Source organism: Canis lupus, chromosome 1 (genome assembly GCF_003254725.2).
Source record: "Canis lupus dingo isolate Sandy chromosome 1, ASM325472v2, whole genome shotgun sequence".
Taxonomy (NCBI): Eukaryota; Metazoa; Chordata; class Mammalia; order Carnivora; family Canidae; genus Canis; species Canis lupus.
Window position 1 is genome coordinate 69,810,109 of NC_064243.1, and position 23,041 is coordinate 69,833,149.

Here is a 23,041-nt window from a genome sequence, read left to right on the forward strand (position 1 = left end):
TTTTATGTCAATTATACCTCAATAATTATACCTTTGTGTTCTTTAAATAAGGAGTTTGCCTGCCTTAGTGCAGTCAGCTAAAATAACTAATGGACATAAAGGCACAGAAATGTTCTCCAAACCACACACTTACTCAGTGTCCACATCTCATAAGTCAAGCCAAATGTTCTAATTCCAAACAACTTATTTGAAAGAATAACTTCATTGATAATTCAGTTGATTCATATCCTTAAAATAAAAGCTCTCCAGTGTCAGTCACCAGAGAAAGGAAAATCCTATTATGTCATAATTCAGGAATTTGTTATTTAGAAGGTATATAATGTCACATGAAGAAAACTTGACTTTATTAACTTTCATGAAATAGCAATGCAGTATGATGTGTTTTACTTCTGGTGTTAGTTTTCTATTCCTGTATAACAAAAAAATTTTACAATTTTGTGGCTTAAAAAAACAACAACAGAATTTATGATCTCAGTTTCCATGAGTCCGGAGTCAAGGCACAAGTTAACTGGTCCCTTATCTTAGGGTTTGACTGGGCTGAAATCAAGATGTCAGCCAGAGCTGCTATCTTGCCTGAGTTTCAGGTACTCTACAGAGCTCACTATAGAATCCAGTTCCTTGGGTTGGTAGGACTGCCTGTTCTTTCTTGCCTCAGGACCTATTCCAAAGCTTTACAGTTTGTTTTTTAAAGGCTAACAGAAAACTGTCACTGCTGCTTCAAATGTTTGTGAAGGACCTAGACCCTTTTAAAAACTCACTGAATTGAACGGAGGGCAGGGCAAGATGCCGGAAAAGTAGGGTCCCCAAGTCACCTGTCCCCACCAAATTACCTAGATAACCTTCAAATCATCCGGAAAATCTACGAATTCGGCCTGAAATTTAAAGAGACAACAGCTGGAATGCTACAGTGAGAAGAGTTCACGCTTCAATCAAGGTAGGAAGACGGGGAAAAAGAAATAAAGAAACAAAAGTCATCCAAGGAGGAGGGGCCCCGCGAGGAGCCGGGCTAAGGCCGGGGGGAGTGTCCCCAGGACAGGAGAGCCCCGTCCCGGAGGAGCAGGAGCTGCACCGACCTTCCCGGGCGGAAAGGGGCTCGCAGGGAGTTAGAGCAGGACCCCGGGAGGGCGGGGATGCCCTCAGGCTCCGGGGACACTAACATAGCACCTGTGCCCCGTGGAGAGCGCGCCACACCCCGAGGCCGAGCTCCCTAAAGGGCTGCAGCGCCCCCGGCTGGACCTGGGAGCAGCTCAGAGGGCTCGGGCGGCGGCTCCGCGGAGGGGGCTGCGGGCCGGGAGCACGAATCCAACAGCGCAGGCCCCGGAGCACAGGGCGCCCGGACACAGCCCAGGATCCAGCCCACCCCTGGGACAGGCAGAGGCCGGGAGGGCCCAGGACAGCAAGGACGCTCCTGCCCCGAGCGGAGCAGATCAGGCCCTGCAGACGGAGAGCTCCGGAGTTCCTGCGGGGGCTGACTCCAGGGCTCCAGAGCTGGCCCCGCCACTAGGGCTGTTGCTCCAGGGGCCTCACGGGGTAAACAACCCCCACTGAACCCTGCACCAGGCAGGGGGCAGAGCAGCTCCCCCAAGTGCTAACACCTGAAAACCAGCACAACAGGCCCCTCCCCCAGAAGACCAGCTGGATGGACAAGTTCCAGGGGAAGTCAAGGGACTTACAGAATACAGAATCAGAGGATACTCCTCCTTGTTTTTTTTTTTTTGTTGTTGTTGTTTTGTTTTGTTTTGTTTTTTGTTCTTTTATTTCGCTTTTTGATTTGTTTGCCCCCCCTTTTTCTTTTTTTTCCTCTTTTTCTCCTTTTTTTCTTCCTTTTTTCTTTCCTTTTTTCTCTTCTCTCTTTTTCTCCTTTTCCCAATACAACTTGTTTTTGGCCACTCTGCACTGTGCAAAATGACTAGAAGGAAAATCTCACCTCAAAAGAAAGAATCAGAAACAGTCCTCTCTCCCACAGAGTTACAAAATCTGGATTACAATTCAATGTCAGAAAGCCAATTCAGAAGCACTATTATAAAGCTCCTGGTGGCCCTAGAAAAAAGCATAAAGGACTCAAGAGATTATTTTCAACACAGATGTTGGCAAACACTATAAGTCATGACTTGGTTTATAGCTTTGTTCATTGTCTGGACAGAGTATTGTCTCTCAGGCCAAATCTGGCAAGCTGCTTGTGTTAATAAAGTTTCATTGAAATACAGTCCTAACTTTTGATTACATATTGTCTATAGCTGCTTACACACAACAATGACAGAGTTAAGTAGTTGCAACAGAGACACATGTCTCCTCCCCTCAATATTAACTACCTTGTCTTTATAGAAAATGTTTGTTGACCCCTCATCTAGACTTATGAAATAATGGAGATAATTTTAATAATGCAGATTAAATTTAGAAGTATGGTGTGTCTATAGGTATTACATTGCTAATATGAAACAAACAAATACATACATACATAAATTGTCTTCCAGTACTAGAAAACTATCCTTGACCTATTTGTTAAATTAATAGTAATTAAGTATTTATTCATTGTGTGATTTTGTCAAATTATGGTTGAATTTCAACTACAGATTGGCTATAGATGAAAGAGGCTGGCAAAAACCAATAAAAGTATACTATGAAAATCAGTTGGCTTTATGGAATGTATAATAAAGAGCACTGTATATCTTATTAATATTTATAAATTGTGTGCTATACATCCTTTATGCCTGTGAAATTTATGATAAACATGTATGTATGTACATTTTTTTCCCACAGTGAGCCAATTGTTAAACATTTATTAGCACACCATAACTTCCTCCCCATTTTTCTCTCACAGGTGTTTCCTGTAATAAATCTTATACCCATTAAATCTTGCCTTGCCTTCTGCTTCTCATCAAATTAACACATTTCTATAATATTTTATTTTATTTATTAATGAGAGACAGAGACAGAGAGAGAGAGAGAGAGAGAGAGAGAGAGAGGCAGAGACACAGGCAGAGGGAGAAGCAGGCTCCATGCAGGGACCCTGATGTGGGACTCGATCCTGGGACTCCAGGATCACACCCTGAGCTGAAGGCAGATGCCCACCTGCGAGCCACCCAGGCATCCTGGTCATATGCTTCTTGTCCTTTCTTTTATTGATTTTTAATTAAAATTTTTATTAATTTTAATCAGTCTTTGACTCTTTGAGTTTTGGTAGTTTCCAGGAATGCATCCATTTCTTTGGGATTGCCTAATTTGGTGGCATATAGTTGCTCGTAATATGTTCTTAAAATTGTTTGAATTTACTTGGTGTTGGTTGTGATCTCTCCTTTTTCATTCATGATTTTATTATTTGGGTTCTTTCCCTTTTGTTTTTGATAAGTCTAGCTAGGCGTTTATCAATCTTGTTACTTCTTTCAATGAACCAGCTCCTAGTTTCATAAATCTGTTCTAATGTTCTGGTTTCTACTGTTCTATTTCATTGATTTCTGTTTTAATCTTTATTAATCCTCATATCCTGGGGGGTTTGGGCTTTATTTGCTGATATAGCTCCAGCTCTTTTTGGTGTAAGGTTCCTTAGTGTATTCGAGATTTCTCCAATTTTTTGAGGGAAGCTTGTATCGCAGTGTACTTCTGTTTTAGGACTGTTGTTGCTGTATATCAAAGGTTTTGAACAGTTGTGTTTTCATTTTCATTCATTTGCATGAATCTTGACCCATTCATTCTTTAGTAGGATGGTGTTTAACCTCCAGGTGTTTGCATTCCTACCAAATTTCTTCTTGTGATTGAGTTCAAGTTTCAAAGCACTATGGTCTGAAAATATGTAGGAATAATCCTAACCTTTTTTTTTTAGATTTTATCTATTCATTCATTTTTTTAAATAATAAATTTATTTTTTATTGGTGTTCAATTTGCCAACATACAGAATAACACCCAGTGCTCATCCCGTCAAGTGCCCCCCTCAGTGCCTGTCACCCAATCACCCCCACCCCCCGCCCTCCTCCCCTTCTACCACTCCTAGTTCGTTTCCCAGAGTTAGGAGTCTTTATGTTCTGTCTCCCTTTCTAATTTCCTACCCATTTCTTCTCCCTTCCCTTCTATTCCCTTTCACTATTATTTATATTCCCCAAATGAATGAGATGTTTGTCCTTCTCCGATTGACTTATTTCACTCAGCATAATACCCTCCAGTTCCATCCACGTTGAAGCAAATGGTGGGTATTTGTCATTTCTAAAGGCTGAGTAATATTCCATTGTATACATAAACCACATCTTCTTTATCCATTCATCTTTCGATGGACACCGAGGCTCCTTCCACAGTTTGGCTATTGTGGACATTGCTGCTAGAAACATCGGGGTGCAGGTGTCCCGGCGTTTCATTGCATGTGCATCTTTGGGGTAAATCCCCAGCAGTGCAATTGCTGGGTCGTAGGGCAGGTCTATTTTTAACTCTTTGAGGAACCTCCACACGGTTTTCCAGAGTGGCTGCACCAGTTCACATTCCCACCAACAGTTCATTCATTAAAGACATAGAGAGAGGCAGAGACACAGGCAGAGGGAGAAGGAGGCTCCATGGAGGAAGCCTGATGTGGGACTCGATCCCAGCACCCTGGGATCACGCCCTGCGCCAAAGACATGCTCAACCGCTGAGCCACGCAGGCGTCCTGGAATAATCCCAATCTTTTGGTATTGGTTGAGACCTGATTTGTGACCCAGTATGGGATCTTCTCTGGTGAAAGTTTTTGTGTACTTGAGAAGAATGTATGATCTATTGCTTTGGGGTGGAATGTTCTGTATATATCTGTGAAGTCCATCAGGCCCAGTGTGTCATCCAGAGCCCTGTTTCTTTGCTAATCTTCTGCTTAAATGATCTATCATTGCTCTGAGTTGGGTGTTAACATTACCTTCTATTATTGTATGATTATCAATGTATCTCTTTAATTTGGTTATTAACTGGGTGATATAATTGGCTGCTCCAAAGTTAGGAGCATAAATATTTATAATTGTCAGATCTTCTTGCTGGATAGATCCTTTAAGTATGATATAGTGTTCCTCTTCATCTCTTACTTCAGTCTTTGGTTTAAAATCTAATTTATCTGGTATGAGGATTGCTACCCCAGCTTTCTTTTGAGATCCAGTAGCAAGATAAATGATTCTCCACCCCCTTGCTTTCAGTCTGAAGCTGTCTTCAGGTCTAAAATGAGTGTCTTTGTTTAAAAAATATTTTATTTATTTATTCATGAGAGACACACACACAGAGAGAGGCAGAGATGCAGGCAGAGGGAGAAGCAGGCTCCATGCAGGGAGCCCGACACAGGACTCAGTCCCAGGACTCCAGGATCACGCCCTGGGCTGAAGGCAGGCGCTCAACCGCTGAGCCTCCCAGGCATCCTGAAAATGTGTGTCTTGTAGACAGCATATGGATGGGTCTTTCTTTTTAATCCAGTTTGATACCCTGTGTCTTTTGATGCAATCATTTAGCTCATTTACACTCAGAGTAACTATTGAAAGATATGAATTTAGTGTCATCGTATTACCTATTCAGTCCCTATTTTTGTGGATTGTTTCTGTTTGCTCCCTCTTTCTATTACAAGGTCCCCCTTAATATTTATTGCAGAGTCGGTTTGGTGGTCACATATTCTTTCAGTTTCTGTCTATTCCTGGAAGCTCTTTATCATGTGCATACTTGCTCCACCCCTCTCAGGGGAAGGCAGAGGATCTCTATGTTTCTGTCCTTTGCACAGTCCTCACATGGAAAGCTGTCACCCCATGGGACCACTGCTCACAGTTTATGGTGAACTGATCTCAGAGCCCCCTCCCAGACCTAACCAGTTTCCTGGCTCCAATGCTTGGGAACTCTACCAGTTCAAGCACCCCCATTCTTTCTGTGATTCCAGAGATCCCGAGACCATACTGTTCCGACCAGGATTCTGCCCCATTTCACCACCTGAACATCTTTCAGGCATTGATATCTTTCACTGGAGCCTATTTTTAAGGGTCCTTATTTTGCACTTGGGGACTATATCACTTTCCAGGAACCAAGTTACTGAGGATCCCCACCCCTCATCCCATTTATCTTCCAATATATCTCTTGGGATTCACTTCTCTGCACCTCCTCCTACTTTGCAGAAAGGGGCCACTTTTCTACTTGTAGAGTTCTAGCAATTCTTTTCTTACATCTCAGTTTGAATTTTGGGTGTTCAGAATGATTCGATAGGTATCTAGATAAGTTCAAGGGACCAGATGAAATGAGGTCCCTCTATTCTTCTGCAATCTTGCCCCTTCCTTGGTTGCCTTTTTCTTTGTTTTTTAAAGATTTTATTTTATTTTTTCATGAGAGACCAGAGAGACAGAGAGAGAGAGAGACAGAGACAGAGACAGGACATAGGAGCGGGAGAAGCAGGCTCCATGCAGGGAGCCTGATGTGGGACTCGATCCTGGGACTCCAAGATCATGCCCTTGGCCGATGGCAGGCACTAAACCGCTGACCCACCCAGGGATCCCCCTTGGTTGCCTTTTTTATAATATTATTTTGCCTAATTACAAAATGGCAAAACATCCTTGTAGAAACTTTGGAAATACTAGGAGGGCTCATACACATCAAATCTGCCATTCTAGTAGTCAAAAATAATCACTCTTAGGAGCGCTGAGTGGCTCAGTCAGTTAAGTGTCTGCCTCCAGCTCAGGTCATGATCCCAGGGTCCTGGGATGGAGCCCAGAGTTGGGCTCCTTGCTCAGTGGGTTGCCTGCTTTTTCTTCTGTCCCTCCCCCTGCTCCCCCTGCTTGTGCTCTCTCTCTTCTGTCTCTCTTTCAAATAAATAAGTAAATAAATAAATAAATAAATAAATAAATAAATAAATAAATCTTTAAAAAAATCACTGCGTATCTTAGTGCATTTTCTTTTAATCTTTTGCTTGTATATATAGATAGACTGTGTATATATTTTGAGAAAAATAAAATGATATTACAAATTATACTTTTAACTCACATTGTTCATCTAGAAGATGTACAGAGAGTTCATGCTGGGATCTGGCTCCCAGTGGGATTGTGGGGCCAAGACATGGAGGCTGGGAGATGGCAGGAACCACACAACTGACTTTCCTCACTCTCCTGGAATCACCGGGACTGGATGCTCTAATATGCAACTATTCTAGCACGTAGGAAGGCCTGATTTTGCTTTCTAGATAAACAAGAATGTAGCTAGAATGGTGGCATATCTCTTCTTTGGGTATGGAGAGAAGCTATACCCCCTCCAGAGATTAAAAAAAAAAAAAAAGGTTTTTAGAAGTTAATATTGGTTCAACACACGTGGATTACAATTATTTTCAGCTCAGCATGATCAGAAACATGGAGGCATAGTTTTTGTGGCTAGCAGAATGCTCAGTTGCCACTCCACTTTGAAGTAGGCATCTTGGCAAAACAGACAGCTTAGCTCGGTTGTTCCCATTTTAGGGAGAGAGGAAACTAGATAATATCTAAAAAGTTGGGTTGATCTGGATCTGTCTGCTCCAAAGTTTTGCACTTGTGAGGGCAAGGCTTTTTTATTCAGAGTTCTGTTGACACATGTGACCTCTCATAACTATATGTTCCCCCTCAGCAGATTCCTTTGGCAAGAAAAACCAGTTTATTTGCCAAAGAGAGGAAGACCACATTTTCCTTTCCCCAAGAATATTAATATATATCATCCTAGATGTGAGATCTTTTATACTTACATATATCTGTTGACCTAACCCTGAAATTCAGTGTTCCTCATGTCCTGGGGATTGCAACAGAGGAAAGGCGAGGAAAGTTTTTTTTCAGTTTATCAAGGTATAAATAATAGAACCTCATTTTATTTATATATAAAAGGCTCATCCTTATCTATGTCACTGGTTCTCAATAAGGGGTGACTTTGCCCTCTAAGGAATACTTGGTAATGTTAGAAGATATTTTTTATTGTCAAAATGGGTAGGGGAGAGTCCTATTGGACTGTAATGTTATGAGGGATGCTGTTAAACACTTTACAAGCACAGGACAGCTCCCTACCCCGGCCCTAATTGTCGATAGTACAAGGTTGAAAAACCATGGTATATGTGGTGATAAGACTGAATGAGTAGATGACTTAATTGTGTCTTGAATTTTCTATATTTATGATGTTTTGACATCTTAAGAAGCTTGTTGGTCATGGAAAAGCCCAAAACTTGCCTTTTCTTAGAGATATCAAAAGGCTTGCTGTAAACATGTCAACCAATCCCAAATCGGGGGTCCCAACCACCCCTAAGACTCACACATGAAGCCATATTTCACATTTCCTAAATCATCCCAGGGCTAAGTGCCATACAACTATAAACCATGTCTTAGCCCAAAGCCCTCTGGAATTATTCAAACTAGCCAATCCTAAACTGTTTACACTGCCCTGATTTTTGCTCAGAAACTCCAATAACAGTTCTGGACTAGATTTTCACCATGCTTCTGTCTTTTTTTTTTTTTTTTTTTTTGCTTCTTTCTTTTGCCACTGCACAAGACCTGGTGCTTCCTCTGTGGCCCTGCGTGGTATGCAGTGAACATTTCTCTAGAACTATGAATATAATAAACTTCTTCCAGGTCTTGCTTCCTTTCTTCTCATGGCTGCCCTGACTTTACCATACCATATTGAATATTTTCATTCTTACAACAGTAATAATGAAAATCATTCGGTCTCCTATCTTCACATTTGGTATATTTCTACAGAAAGGCAATTTAAAAAATAGTAGAGAAATAATCCACATACTTTCTCAGGGCGCTCCTTCCCTGACGATCTTCCTCCAGTTCCCTGTAACAAGTCTGTTTGCTAATTTCTTTTTCCCAGAAACTTTTGAGCTCATGACAAGTTTCACAGCAAAAGACTTCCCGACGGATATATTGATTGTTCATCCCCTGAAAAATAGAAGAAAAAACAAATCCCAGTTCTTCAAATAAAACCACTCTAATTTTGGAGTGATGAGAGGTGAGTTTATTTATTTATTCATGAGAGACACACAGAGAGAGACAGACAGAGAGAGTGAGAGAGAGAGAGAGGCAGAGACACAGGCAGAGGGAGAAGCAGGCTCCATGCAGGGAGCCTGATGTGGGACTCGATCCCAGGACTCCAGGATCTCACTATGGGCTTAAGGCAGGCACTAAACCGCTGAGCCACCCAGGCAGGTATCCTCAAAAGGTGAGTTTAAATCCAGCCCCTGCCATTTATACTTTTTGTGATTGTAGACAGATTTCACGATCACCATGATTTTGTTTCCTCAATTGCAAATGGGAATATAACGATTGTCAGAAAATGTAAAAAAAATTGAAATGAAAAAAATTTTAAAGGGTGCTAATAACCCCTACAGATGATCTGATTTTATTGTCTTCAAGCTGCTTTACAACTCTGAAATAATAGAAAGAATATAGTAATGCAGATGATTCTTGAACATAGAGATTCAAATAAATTTTGTCTAGGGGAATGCAATTGATAGCTGTGTGGATACCAAGCAATTTAAAATACTTCTAAATTCATTTCAATATTCTTGATAGACTACATACGTGTTTTTAATTGTTTTTAATAAATGTAATATCTTACTAGTTTTCTCATTAATAAGTTAAATAAAATATTTGACTCATGTTCATTTTATATTTGCGTGATAGTTATGATTTTAACTTAAAGAAATGATTCTTAACAGTTATGTCACAGTTGTGTGTATATGTACACAAAGTGAAATATACATGCAGAAGCTCTAAACACAGTATATGGCAAGTAGATAATCGAGAGATGTTATGCTCTTTCTGTCTTTCCTCACAGAATAACAATAACCTCTACCATTTATTGAGCACATAATATGTGATAGGCTTTCTATACACACTTACATTTGATCCTTCCTACAACTCTGGGAGCTGGGTGATCTACACTCATTGTTCAGACGAGGAAACTGAGAAATAGAATTTGCCTATGTCCTCATAACTGAACACAAAGTGGTGGGAATTTGAACCTGGGTCTGTTCATTTTCAAGGTGGATACTTCTGGCCCTGGGATTCTCATCACAAGAAATGGTTGGCATATCTGGAAACGGTCACATCCAGAACAAGCTTGTGTGACATGTATGTGTGTCCCATGAAAGTGCACATGTTTAATACTCAAAAATATTTACTTATGTGAATATTGACCATTTTCCAGATCTTAGTGGCTTTAACAAGCAGGCAGATGCAAAGGACTGCAGAAAAGATCCTTTCCTGTCTGCTGATAAGTACCTGTTCAGAGAAGGGCTTTGGCCCTGGCTGGAGGTTGGAAAGAACCTGGACCTTACTGTTTTGCTATTGTTTTAGATATCTTGAAATATGTAATAAGTTCTTAGTTATTCTTCATTAAATTAAATTAAATGACACTTGTCAAGTTAATTTTTTCCTAAAAAGACCTGGCCTGGGATTGCCAAAGGCCTCCGATGCTGACAGATGGTCTGGAGCGTGACTTTTGCACTTTCTGAGTAGGGGATGTGCTCAAGGCCTTCTGTAGTCTCAGGAAGCCTCTCTGGGTTTTCTCAGAGCCCCACTTGAGTTCTGAAGCTCTAGCTTGGAGCTAGCACATACTCCATCTTCTAAGAGTGTATTTCCCACTTATTTTCTCCCCCAGGCTAATAAATTTAGTGCAAAGAATTCTAATAACTTCTTAGTCATTCAATATTAAAAGAGTTGTTAAAAATATATACCAGCATTCATAGAACTAGAGTTTAGGTGTGATCCTCTGTAGCAATTAGGTTTCCTATGGATTTGTTTGAAGCTGCAGAGGTGTCTGAAGTTTTCTCATCTTCCTCACGTGACTCTGCCTGTATAAATGTTTGATAAGAAAATAGTGCTTGCTTTGAACAGACAAACTTGCAAACTTGTAACTTAAGTAAAGCAAAAGTAATGCAGTACTTATTCATATGTTCCCTTATTACAAAATGCTCCTAAACATTTCAAGTTGAATATGAATTTCAAGTTCATATTAGGTATTCCATATTCAGAGAAAGGATAGTTTAGTCAAATAGGTGCTCACTGGAATTATTTTCTTTTCTTGAAATTTAGAATTAACATTTTTCTAAATAATTTTTCCAAAAAAAAAAAGAAGCCTATGCAGGCACACAGACTACTCATATAATCATGTCATTTCACATTCATTCTATTTGGGAAGAAGATATGGAAGGAAGATTTAGTCTACAAGGCACTGTAGCTACATAATTATGAGCTACTTTAAGAGAAATAGCTGAAAGCAGGGTGGTGTCCATACACTGAAAGAGTAAATTAAATCAAGGTGAGCCCAAAGGAAATCAAGCAGAAGGCTCTGGAGAATCTGATACATGCTGGTTCCATCTCCTGTTCCCTTTGGATCAGGAAGCATTTCTGGGGCTGTGACCTTTGGGAGGACTTAAGGCGGAGTCATGAATTTAGATACCTCAGTGCCCAGGTAGGTGTCATATAGGAGTGAAGCTACAGGACCCAAGTGACAGAGAGTGGTGGGCACTGGGATCATCTGTAGAGACACTTGATTCAAGAAGGAGTTGAAAACTGTGCTGGCCAAAAGGAAAGATGACTTTCACATGGATGCAGTTTAAGGGTTCCCTCATTGCCCTTCTTAAGAGATGAATTTTCTACCTGCAGCTTTGGCCCTATGTTTTGTTTTGTTTTGTTTTGTTTTGTTTTTGTTTTTGTTTGTTTGTTTTGTTTTTTTGTTTGTTTTTAGCTTTTCTCAAATCTCTTCCCTGTGCTTTCTCTACAGGGCAACCTGAACTGTTTCACTTTCTCTCTGCTCGCTTCCTTCTGCTAACCTTCTCTTTGTAGTCCCTTTCCTGCCTCTGTACCTGAGCATGGGATACCACCCTTGTTGGTCAGTCTTTCTTTTGCCATTATCCGTGAAGCAACTAGGATTGGAACTCTTCGTCAGGTCTCACCTCATCCACTACAGGATGTGTGAAAACAACTATCCCAACTGCCAACCACAACTACTGTCCCACAGGGACTGTCACTCACCAGGACTAGATGGTATGCCCTGACAGACAGGATGGCCTGGGAATTGAGGAGGGCAGAGGATTGTTGTCACTATTGTGACTTTGGACAATAAGCCCTTTATGTGCTCTGACCCCCAGTTTTATTATCTATAAAGTGGAGATGAAACGTAGTAATAAAGACAAAAGTTCCAAATACATTGCCTTTTATTCCCTAAATGTTCATCTACCAACCTAGAACATGCTTGCCCTGAGGGAGTTCACAATCTGTTGTCCTATCCCTGGTGAGAGATTTGAACCACCACCTAAGTAAGTTCTTGTCTTTAGTTTATGCATGACATTAAATACTTTGTTCCTTATTGACTCAACATGTAATTAAGGTTTATTTATTTCTGTTGCTGGGCTGTCAGAATTAGATAGCTTTAGATCTCAGGGATAAGATGCTTCCCTTCTTGTCCAAGGTCCAGTGTTGGAAAGCATACAGAGAAGCCTTTAGCAGAAGCTCTTGGTGATGAGTTTCACTCTTACATCATTTATGATGTTATATTTGGGGATCTTTGTAGTCAGATCTTATAATCACATTGACTGAGGGACACCTAACATGCCTAAGAATATCAAAATAAGGCAGGAAACAGAAAATAAAAAGAATACAGTTTTCCCTGGGCGTACTGATGGGAAACCTAAGCATGGACTGGTCTAGGTGGAGAAAACCACCAACCATATGTTCTGTGGATGTGGTTCTGCCCCAATAGATGTTCCAATGAGAGTGAAAAGGTATCACTTTCTCAAATCGTTCTGAATAGGACCAGAAAGAAGAAAGCTGGTGTGATCTCCTGTGGGACAGATCAGTGGTGCTTTTATAGTCACAAAATAGAAATACTAAGGAATGTGCAGATACATAAATCCATCAGGTACCTGAAATCTCTTGAGTCACATTTAAAGATTTTGAGACTAAGTTTCTTTTTTTGTAAATGTATTTTTTATTGGTGTTCAATTTGCCAACATATAGAATAACACCAAGTGCTCATCCCATCAAGTGCCCCCCTTGATATTAAGTTTCTATTTTGTACTGAGGAAATTTTCAAACTCAAGTGTCTTTATTCTGTTCTTGTGCAAGTGAATTTTTTATAAACCCAAGTTTAGATCTTTACATCCATCCTTTCTGCAATTCAGTTTGCTGCTTTCTTCTCATGGTATGTGCAGATTGGAAAAGAATAGACTGGGATGCCTCGGTGGCTCAGCAGTTGAGCATCTGCTCAAGGTGTGATCCCAGGATTGAATACCACATCATGCTCCCTGCATGGAGCCTGCTTCTCCTTCTGCCTGTGTCTCTGCCTCTCTCTCTCTCTCTCTCTCTCTCTCTCTCTCTCTCTCTGTCTCTCATGAATAAATAAATAAATCTTTAAAAAAAGGAGAGGAATAGACCTCTCAAGTGAGTGCATGTGCTTATTTTTGGTTCCCTCTAATCCTGAGATTCTCTAAGAATATAGGATAACTTATTTTTCTTCATACCCAGAGAGCTGTGTTGTCCTTCACTCCCAATGGTTCAAAACTCAGGAGCAGAAAATTTAAATTGCTCTAGTGACCAGAAGTTTACCATAAATGAGTTATTCTGGTTTGTTTCATAATCAACACTTAGGAATAGTATCTGCTTCTCCTCCTTTAAAAATATATATCAGAGTCACTGTTCTTATCTTTTTTGTATCCTACTTTGATTTAAAAAACACAAGTACAGTGATACATTTCTCTTCTTTAAGATAGATACTAGGGTATTGGCAGTGGATACTCCACCTTGGTGGGACAATAAAAAAAAAGTGAGTCCATAGATGGAGCAGGACTCCCTCAACCAATGGGCCAGTAAAACTTGATGCCACACATTCACCACCTGGTTAGTGGGCTGCTAGCCTATGATTTGTGGCTTAGTTTTATACCCTTTATTGAGTTCTTACTGAATACCCTTCACTCTTCAAAGGGCTTTACATCTTGCATTCAGTTGTCACGGTATTCTTATCCACATTTGACAGAAGAGATGCAAAGAGGCAAGCCATTGCCCAAGGTCACTGTTGCCCAAGGCAACTTCATCAATGGTGGTGGAGCTGGGATTGAAACCTTGCCAAATTCAAAGCCTGTCAGAGGTGCTCACTATTACCTGTTTTATGTGTGGCATGATGAGGACTAAAACAAACACCTACATGGTGCACTAACCCCTCCTGCATCAGCACTTAATGAAATGTCATCTTCTCACCATTCTGCCGAATGCTCGTTCTAACAGCTGGAGATTCTGCCTCTGCAGCTGCTGAGGGACACAGACATTACCCCATTTCCTCTGAGGTGGTCTTTTTTCGCCTTCACTGAAAATATATATCTTTAGGAATGATATTTCTAGGTCCAGTTTCTAAGATAACAGCAACTAATTATGGGCCTAAGATGTTTCAGTGGGTTTTTCCTCCCATCCCACCCTCAGACCCCACTTCTCCTCTCCTCCTTCACAGAGAGATTTTGGAGCATTATGTGAAAGAAGTTGTCCTCAGTGTAGTATCTTTTCAAAAGAAAAAAAAAAAAAAACCTTTTATTTTTACCTGCCTTCCAATATCCAGTCAAGTTATTTGAATGAATTTAAGTCTTGAATCTGTCTCAATAGTTTTCCCTCCAATTAATATCCTTCAAACCATCTCAAGTTTTGCCCACAGTGTGATATTTGGGTCTTAAGAAAAAGTGCAGGTGAAATAAAAGGCCACCTGGGACAGTATGAGTGAGTTCTTGAGTAGCTGGAAATTTTAACTAAAAATAGATATATACAAAAAAATGTTTTTATGGAATGTGTCCATAATAATTCAGCCCTTTTATTTTCTGTGTAGCTTATCTGAATTAATTGGGCTGACACCAACAATTACTATGTAAGTAATTAATAATTATATGAGTGAAGAAGGGGCTTTGCGTCCATGTAACCTTGGAAAATTTGTATAACCTTTCTAAAACTTAAGTTTCTCATGTAAAAAAACTTAATCGTTCTAAGAATTAAATGAGATTACCACCCAAGACACTTATTGTAATAGCTAGCCCAAGGAAAAACTCTCATCATTATCACCATCATTTATATTTGTATTCACAAACTGCATGGAGTACAGCACCAAATGTTATGTTATTTAATTCTCAACACATGGTGGTAGGTTTTATTATTCCCTTATTTGAGGTTGAGGAGGTGAATCTGAGAATTTAAATGACTTTCCTCCTGTCCCAGAGCTCCCGGAGCTAACAAGGGGGAGAGTCAGGGATCTAACCCAGACCTACTGATTTCACAGTCCCTCATCTGTTTGCTCATCCAGTGCTGACATCACGCATTAGTAACAGTGGGCAATAAATCATGCTTTGCAGTTGCTAATGAGATCTTGAAAATTATCTCATTTAATGATATCAATAGCTCTGGGAAGTAGGTATTATTTTCCCAGATAACAGACTAGAAGCCAGGCTTAGAAGGTTTAAGTTCTTGTCAAAATCTCAGAACCAGTAAATGCTAGAGCTGAGCTCTAAACCTATGCTGATTCCAAAGGTCCTGTCATCACCTCCCACAGTTTGAACTACTTTCCCCACTCATTTAGGGGAAAGTTCATCTTCCCTAAAAAAAATACGGATAATTATGTCTATTACCAGAGAATATAATTACCCCAAGATGCAAGAGCAATTCCTAACAGTCCCTGAGGGCTTGGTTAGGAGCCTTTTATCAAGATTCAGACAACAGTTTGTAGAGGAGAGGAGCTCTAGGCACCCAGCTGGACATGAAGACCAGCAAGATCAGAAACATCAATCTAGTTAGCTGAGCTGTTCAAAAATCAAATTTCAAAGTGCTATAAAGGTCAATATTGAATCAATGGACAAAATTGGAATATGGACAATAACAGGATCACATCAGTGTTAAATTTCTTGAAGTTGACACCTGTGCTATAATTATGGAAGAGAATGATCTGTTCTTGGGAAGTACACACTGAATTAGCTAGAGGTGGAGGCTCATGATGAGTCAACTAATTCTCAAATGGTTCAGAAAAAATATGTAGATAAATAAAGCAAATAGTAGAGTAAACAGGGTGGTGATAGGTGCATCTGAGTTAATGGTATATGGTAACTCTTTGAACTATTCTTGTAATGTTTTATAACTTTGAAGTTATTTCCAAAAAAATGATTAAAAAATAATAAATCTTCTCTCTTTTCAAGAGAAAAATCGCTATTTACCTTACTTCTTTCATATTTACCCCAACCTCTTATTCAGATCACCAACCTAGACAATAATCCCTAGACACACTTTACCTTTTAAGGTTTTTTTTGTACTGAGCATTTTGTAATGCCAGAAAGTAAGAAAGTAAAATATAGATGGGGGGCATTGCAAAAGAGAGAGGAGTCCATTTCAAAGAGCTCCCAATCACAAAACAACAAAATACATAACCTGATTATTAGTTACAGCCCAAAGAATGAATCCAAACTGATATAAAGTATTGAAAAAAATAAATAAGGGGGAAGGAAAACTATTTTTTTCAGGAGAATTCTGATGAATTCTTAGAAGGAGAAGGAGAGAAGGAATAGAAAGTCATCATGACAACACCACAGTGATAATTGCTACAGGCAGGATCCACTGATGAATAATAAAATTAGCTGATGAAACTTTAAGGGCAAACAGGATATTTGCATAGCCTCAAAAACATCCCTCCCCAAATTACTAACTCTTTTGGTTTTAACATACGACCACATGTAGAACTGAATTCCCTTCCCTTTGCATCGGGGATGACTTGGTGACTAAGGTGAAAATTGTAACTTTACAGTTGAGAAAAAAGCACCATTCTACCCATGTGATGAAGGTTCATGTCACTGGTAATGAGCAATGTTGATATTATATGTCCCCGATATAGTTTGACAGAGGAGCACATCACCTCTGTGGTATACCTCCCTTAACACCAGAAAATTGTCTATTCCTGAGAAACTGTAGATAAATTTAACCTTGAGAACATTCTACAAAATATTCATTAAAAGTGTCAAGGTCACAAAAGACAAGTAAACACTGAAAAATTATCACATATTGAAGACAAAGGAGGCATGATAAATATATAATATACATACTACATAAATGCAATGTAGTGTCTTGGATTGGGTCCTGGAGCAGAAAAAAAGAATATACGTGGAAAAACTGGAGGGATCCAAATAAAGTCTGTAGTTAATTTTATCATATGAATGTTAATTTCAGAGTTTTGATAAGTGTATCTGGTTATGTAAGATGTTGGAGTAAACTGGGTGACAGGTTTGTGACTGTCAAATTCCAAAATGACTTCAAAATAAAAAGTTAGAAAAAAGCCTTTATGCAAGAGCATACGTCTGACACTATGGACAGTTATGAATTATGGGCCATTCTCTTGCTGAGGAATGTTTTCATTGCACACAAAAATATCCTATCCTGGAGCCAACGGTGTCATGGAGCAGAGCCCTGCCCAGGGCATGGAAAGAGCCCTGGACTAGGATCTAGGAGACCTCTGCGTCCCCATGTGGGCAAGTCACTTGCCTAACAACAAAACTAGTGTCTTTTCCCAGCTGTAAAATGAAACTATATATACTTTCACAAGGTTAATGAGTTTTCAACTGAAAAAGCTGCTATAGTAAATATTTAGCATCTGACACAGTAATGCTTAAAAAAATCCTGGATCGTCTAATTTATATACATAATATTGATCACCTACAAATCAAAGGCCATAAATTCAGAAGCCTGTGTGCTCTGGGTTATTATTATTATTATTATTATTATTATTATTATTGATGTGTTTAGAAGGCTTGTGGCAAATTCTAGAATACATGGTCCATTTGAAGGAGACACAGCCAGTCAGCTCCAACCAGCTGTTGCCAGTGGAGCACTGTTCCAGTGTTACCCAATATTTGAGTTTCCCAAGAGAAGCTAGAAATCCTGATATTTACAAATGTGTATAATCTCCTTATTTCAAAATGTTAATAATTCATTAAAGACATTTTAAAGTATTGTGTGAAACATCAGAACATGTTTGTCAGTGGGTTTTGTCTTTTGGTCACCAGTCTTTGAACCCTGTAGGGAATAGGAGGGAAAACCTGAGTTCCCCATGAGCCATGTAGCTATGTCTTAGATTCCACAACAAATATACACTGGGCACATGTAGAATTAAAATAAAACATCATAAAACAAATGCAAACAGAATTCAGCCTCCTCCACCTCCCAGGTCACTGCTAACCACTGTAGGTTTATATTGGTCACTTCCTGATGGTTCCACAAGAACCCCGTTCCTGCCGCTATTCATCAGGCAATTTTTTTAAACTAGGCCTTCTACTAAAGGGAAGAACATATGTATGCTTCTCAGATTGAAAGACAGTGTGCATTTCACATCAACTTATAGATGTATAAAAACCTGTGCCCACATTGAGGTTTTGGTTATGCTTCTTTTCTAATTTTATTTTTTTTATTCTGGATTTTAAGTTTCACTAGAAATGATCCTCATACATTTTCAAATAATATCAGATCCTGTTAAGAACATAATTTACATGGCCCAATTGAATTTAAGTTCGAGAGTGTCTTGGGGAAAGCTAAAATAAGAGAAATAAATGAAAACTTTTTTTTCCGTTTTTTCCCCCTAAGAAATCTCCTTTCTTGACACCATGGTTAGTTTCAGGGAGGTTCCAGTAGGTTTTGAGGGAGGCTCTACCAATTCCAGGTGAGTGAAGAGTTTAAATTTAAACAGGGCACCTGATGGGCTCACTCAGTTGAGCATCTGACTCTTGGTTTTAGCTCAGGTCACCATCTCAGGGTTCTAGGATCTAGCCCTGTGTCAGGCTCCACACTCAGTAGGGAGACTGCTAGAGATTCTGTCTTCCTTTGCCCCTCAGCCTGTGCATGCTCTCTCTCAAATTAATTAATTAACTAATTTATTAAAAAGATTTTATTTATTTACTAATGAGAGACACACACACAGAGAGAGGCAGAGACACAGGAAGAGGAAGAAGCAGGCTCTATGCAGGGACCCTGATGTGGGACTCGATCCCGAGACTCCAGGATCATGCCCTGGGCCCAAGGCAGGCACTAAACCACTGATCCACCCAGGGGTCCCCTAATTAACTAATTAATTTAAAAAGTTTTAAAAAATAAATTTAATCAAGCTTGTTTAGCCATCCCTGACTGGGTGTCAGGTAGTTCTGTGACTCATTGAAAAAGAAGGCAGGGGTAAGGTAGGAGTAATACAAGAGATGAGTCTCAGACAAGCACACCTACATAGAAAATATATTTGTTTCACCAATTTACAAAACTCCTTGAAATGTTAAGTAGCATACAATTTCATTGAGACTTTTATTCAGGAGTAATAGATTAAAAGTACTTAACCAAGTCAGTTCTTCAAACTTGCTTTGCCATTTCCACACGGAATTCATTGAAAATAAGGTGATTATACAGTAATTACATAAAATGTAAAGCCTTCTATTTAGATAGATATATGGAATTTTAATTACTACCAGCTAGATTGAGATGCTGCTCCCAGCTCAGGGAGTTAAGAAATCAGTGAGATCCTGTTTATGTTCTCCACAGCGTATGATACAATTTTTTGTTTTTTTGTTATCTAGTGCTCTTGGAAGGCAATTAGTTCTGTTTATGGAAAAAAATTAAAATACTCCTACTATTCCTAATTAAGATTAACAGAATTCTTTGTCATGTTGGGTGTATTTGGGCATAAAATTACAATCATTTTGACATTAAATTCTCATTACTGTATTTCCCCAGAGTGATTTTGTTTACAGATATTGTTGAAATGCTGACTGATAACAATCTTCCTCTAAATGCCATTCTTTTGCCTACCACTTCTTATTACCTCTGCTTTCATTTCTCCCAACAGCAACACACAACCTCTTCTGTGTTATGAACTTTGAATTTCATGCAAGACGGAAGGAAAACAAAAAGCACAAAATGATCTCCCCACTGGTTTACCTAAGACTAAAACCTAAGACCAAGAAAACAGTTGGTAAAATCATTTTCATGCTGAGCAAGTTTCTGAAAGCCCCATCTGGGGGAGTCAGGAGAGTGCCCAGGTAGCAGCCCAGCCCATTGCTGTGTGGTGCCGGGTGGGGCAGTGACTCCACAGCTGCTCAGTGAGGCGCCCCCACAGCAGGATGTGTGAAGATGATGACAATGATACCAACAGTGATGATAATGATGATGGTGAGTTCTGTGACCACCATTCCTGAAATGGTGCATACCAGGCTACACCTCCTATTCTGGGAGAAATGTGACGGATGCTGGGGATTGAGGAGATTGGTAAAGAAATGGGATCCCTCTTTATTTCTGAAAACTCCTCTGCAAACCACCCTTCCAAGTTTTGCAGTCTATCAGAGTAGGCTTCCTCATCTGAGACACAAGCTTAGAGCTAAGCTGTGCACTGCACTTAGAACAAGGGAAGGTGGAAAGTTTTTAAAATAATCTCAGGAAGTGTTATATCTTAACACATGTTCTCAGCAGCTTAGTGGAGTGGTTCATGCTGGAGTTGGCAAACATTTTCTGTTAAGGGCAATTCTCTACTCAATTCTGTTGCAGCATGAAAGCCACCACAGCGACAGTGCCTAAATGAATGAACATATTTTTGTTTCAATAAAACCTTATTTTTTGAAAAGAGGTATTATTAGAATTAAAGCCAGGTGTTCAAACAAAAACTTATAGACAAATTTTAATAGCAGTACTATTCATAATACCCAAAAGGTGGAAACAACCCAAATGTCCATCAACTGATTAAATGATAAGTAAAATGTGATATAGCCAAACAATGAAATGGTATTCATCCATGAAAAGTAATGAAGTTCTGATACATGCTACAACATGAATGAAACTTGAAAACATTATGGAAAGTGAAAGAAACCAAACACAAAAGGTCACATTTGATTCCATTTATTTAACTATTCAGAATACAGTATTCCCCTCTTATCCATGCAAGATAGGTACCAAGACCCTAATGGATGCCTGAAACTGAAGACAGTACCGAGTCCTTTACATATTATGTTTTTTTCTTATACATTTACACCTGTAATAAAGTTTAATTTAAAAATTAGGCAAAGGAAGAGATTAACAGTCATAACTAATAATAAAATAGAACAATTATAATAATATATTATAATAAAAAGTATATGAATGTGGTTTTTGTCTCTCAAAATATCTTATTGTACTGTACTCCCTCTTCTCCTTGTGATGATGTGAAATGATAGAATGCCTACATGATGGGATAAATAAGGTAAATGACATACACGTTATAATAGAGTTTTAGACTGCTATTGACCCTGGACAATACTTCAAAAAGAGGATCATCTTCTTCTGGAGCACAGTTGACCAAAGGTGATAAGAACTATGGAAAGTAAAACCACAGATAAGGAGGGACTACTGTAGACAAATCCAAGGACAGAAAGGGTATTACCAGGGACTGGGATTGGGAGAATAGGACTGACTACTTAATGGACAGGGATTTCCTTTAGAGGTGATGAAAATGTTCTGGAACTATGAAGTGGGCATGGTTGCACAGCACTGAGAATGTGTCAAAGCCACTGAATGGTACACTTTAAAGTGGCGAATTTTATCTTAAGCATATTTAACCCCAATAAAAATAAATAATTAAAAATCGGGGGTGTTATGCTATATGTTGGCAAATTGAACTCCAATAAAAAAAAAAAAATAGGAATAAAGAAAACAAAGAGAAAAAAAAAAGGCAGTGGGCCAGATTTGGCTGGGGGCCTGTAGCTGCTGATTCCTCGCCATCTGTGAACTGCAAACAAGTTATCTAGCCTCTCTGATCTTATCAGAATATCATGTGAGGATTAAAATAGTTAATACTTAGAATTTAAAATAGTGCTTGGAATACAGTAAATATTCAAAAGATGTTAGGTGCTATTATTATTGTTACCATTATCGGTAAACTTTTAGAGTCATGAAGCTCTTTGAGAATTTGAGGAAAGTTATGACCTTCTCTTTAGAAAAGAACAACGTACAGATGTATGCATATGAAAGTTCCCCAAGGTCACAAGCCCAGACAAAAGCAGGGGCCTTAACAAGAACCCCTAGACTTCTCTGCCATCCCAGCTACCTCTTGCTGATACACTTAACAGGGCTTAGTGGCTAAGAATGGAAGACCCCTCAGGGGGTCTCAGGTTGGAAAGATATAGCCATCAAGAGAAGGCTGGAAGAATAGGAAATAAAGATGTAGGGCCCTTATGAGAAGACAAGATGGTCCCAGAGTTTTACTCTGCCCAAGTAACCATTTATCTAGAAACCCCAGTGGCCAGGTTGAGCCACAGTGAGCAGCTGTCCCCAGGCCACAGGCAGTAGGAGTGCAGGGCCAAAACTCTATGCTCTGAGATCAGCTGGCATGACATTGGAAGCAACAAAGAATATAGAGATGTTATCAAGGAGGGTCTACTAGCTGTTATCCATACTGTAGTAACTATTTTTTTTTCTTATTTTTGTATTCCTGATGCTCTGACCTTTGGGGCCTTGATCCTGGGGAGGTTCTACCTCCCAGGGTTAGCTAATTCCTATAGAAAGCAAATTACTCCCTTCTAAGGCACCTTTGATAGACAAATCAACTAGTACAGAACCCATATCCCCACCTGGCTCCTCTAAAAAAAACTATCACACCCCAAGCCAATATTTCCCCTGCCCTAAATCACCCCAGAGCCAGGTACCCAACAAATAGGGACCACCCTTATAGTCTTCAGCCTGCCAAAATTATTCAAATGAACCAATCTTCAATTTACTCTGAACACTTACCTTGCTTCACCTGTTTCTTCACTAAAAAAACACCAGTAAAGGCTCCAGGCCATGCTCTCCCCTCTTGTGCCTCTCTACCTATGAATGACTCTGGTCTTCCTCATGCTGTTCTGAGTGCCATAATGTGCCATGCCTCCTAATTCTAGAGATCTGTATCAACCTCTTCCTTCATAACAGTCATTTCCATGTCTGTGTGCCTTACGACACCTGATAAAAACAAGTCCCAGGTACAAATTTTAACCCACATACTTGACAGCGAAACTGGAACTAGTATCACATGAAATGGAAGGATTGGAATTCAGCCTAGATACATGGTG

At 39.5% G+C, this 23,041-nt stretch overlaps 1 protein-coding gene across 2 annotated transcripts in view; it reads right to left on the bottom strand.

Moving 5' to 3' along the window:
* LOC112644574 (protein FAM240B-like) overlaps positions 1–23,041 on the bottom strand; it is a 265,942-nt gene that overhangs the window by 79,224 nt on the left and 163,677 nt on the right. For both annotated transcript variants that reach the window (XM_049115706.1, XM_049115710.1), the window contains exon 3: positions 8,716–8,861. In XM_049115706.1, the coding sequence (XP_048971663.1) occupies positions 8,716–8,858 (143 nt within the window). In that variant the 5' untranslated portion in view covers positions 8,859–8,861. The remainder of the gene's footprint in view (positions 1–8,715; positions 8,862–23,041) is intronic.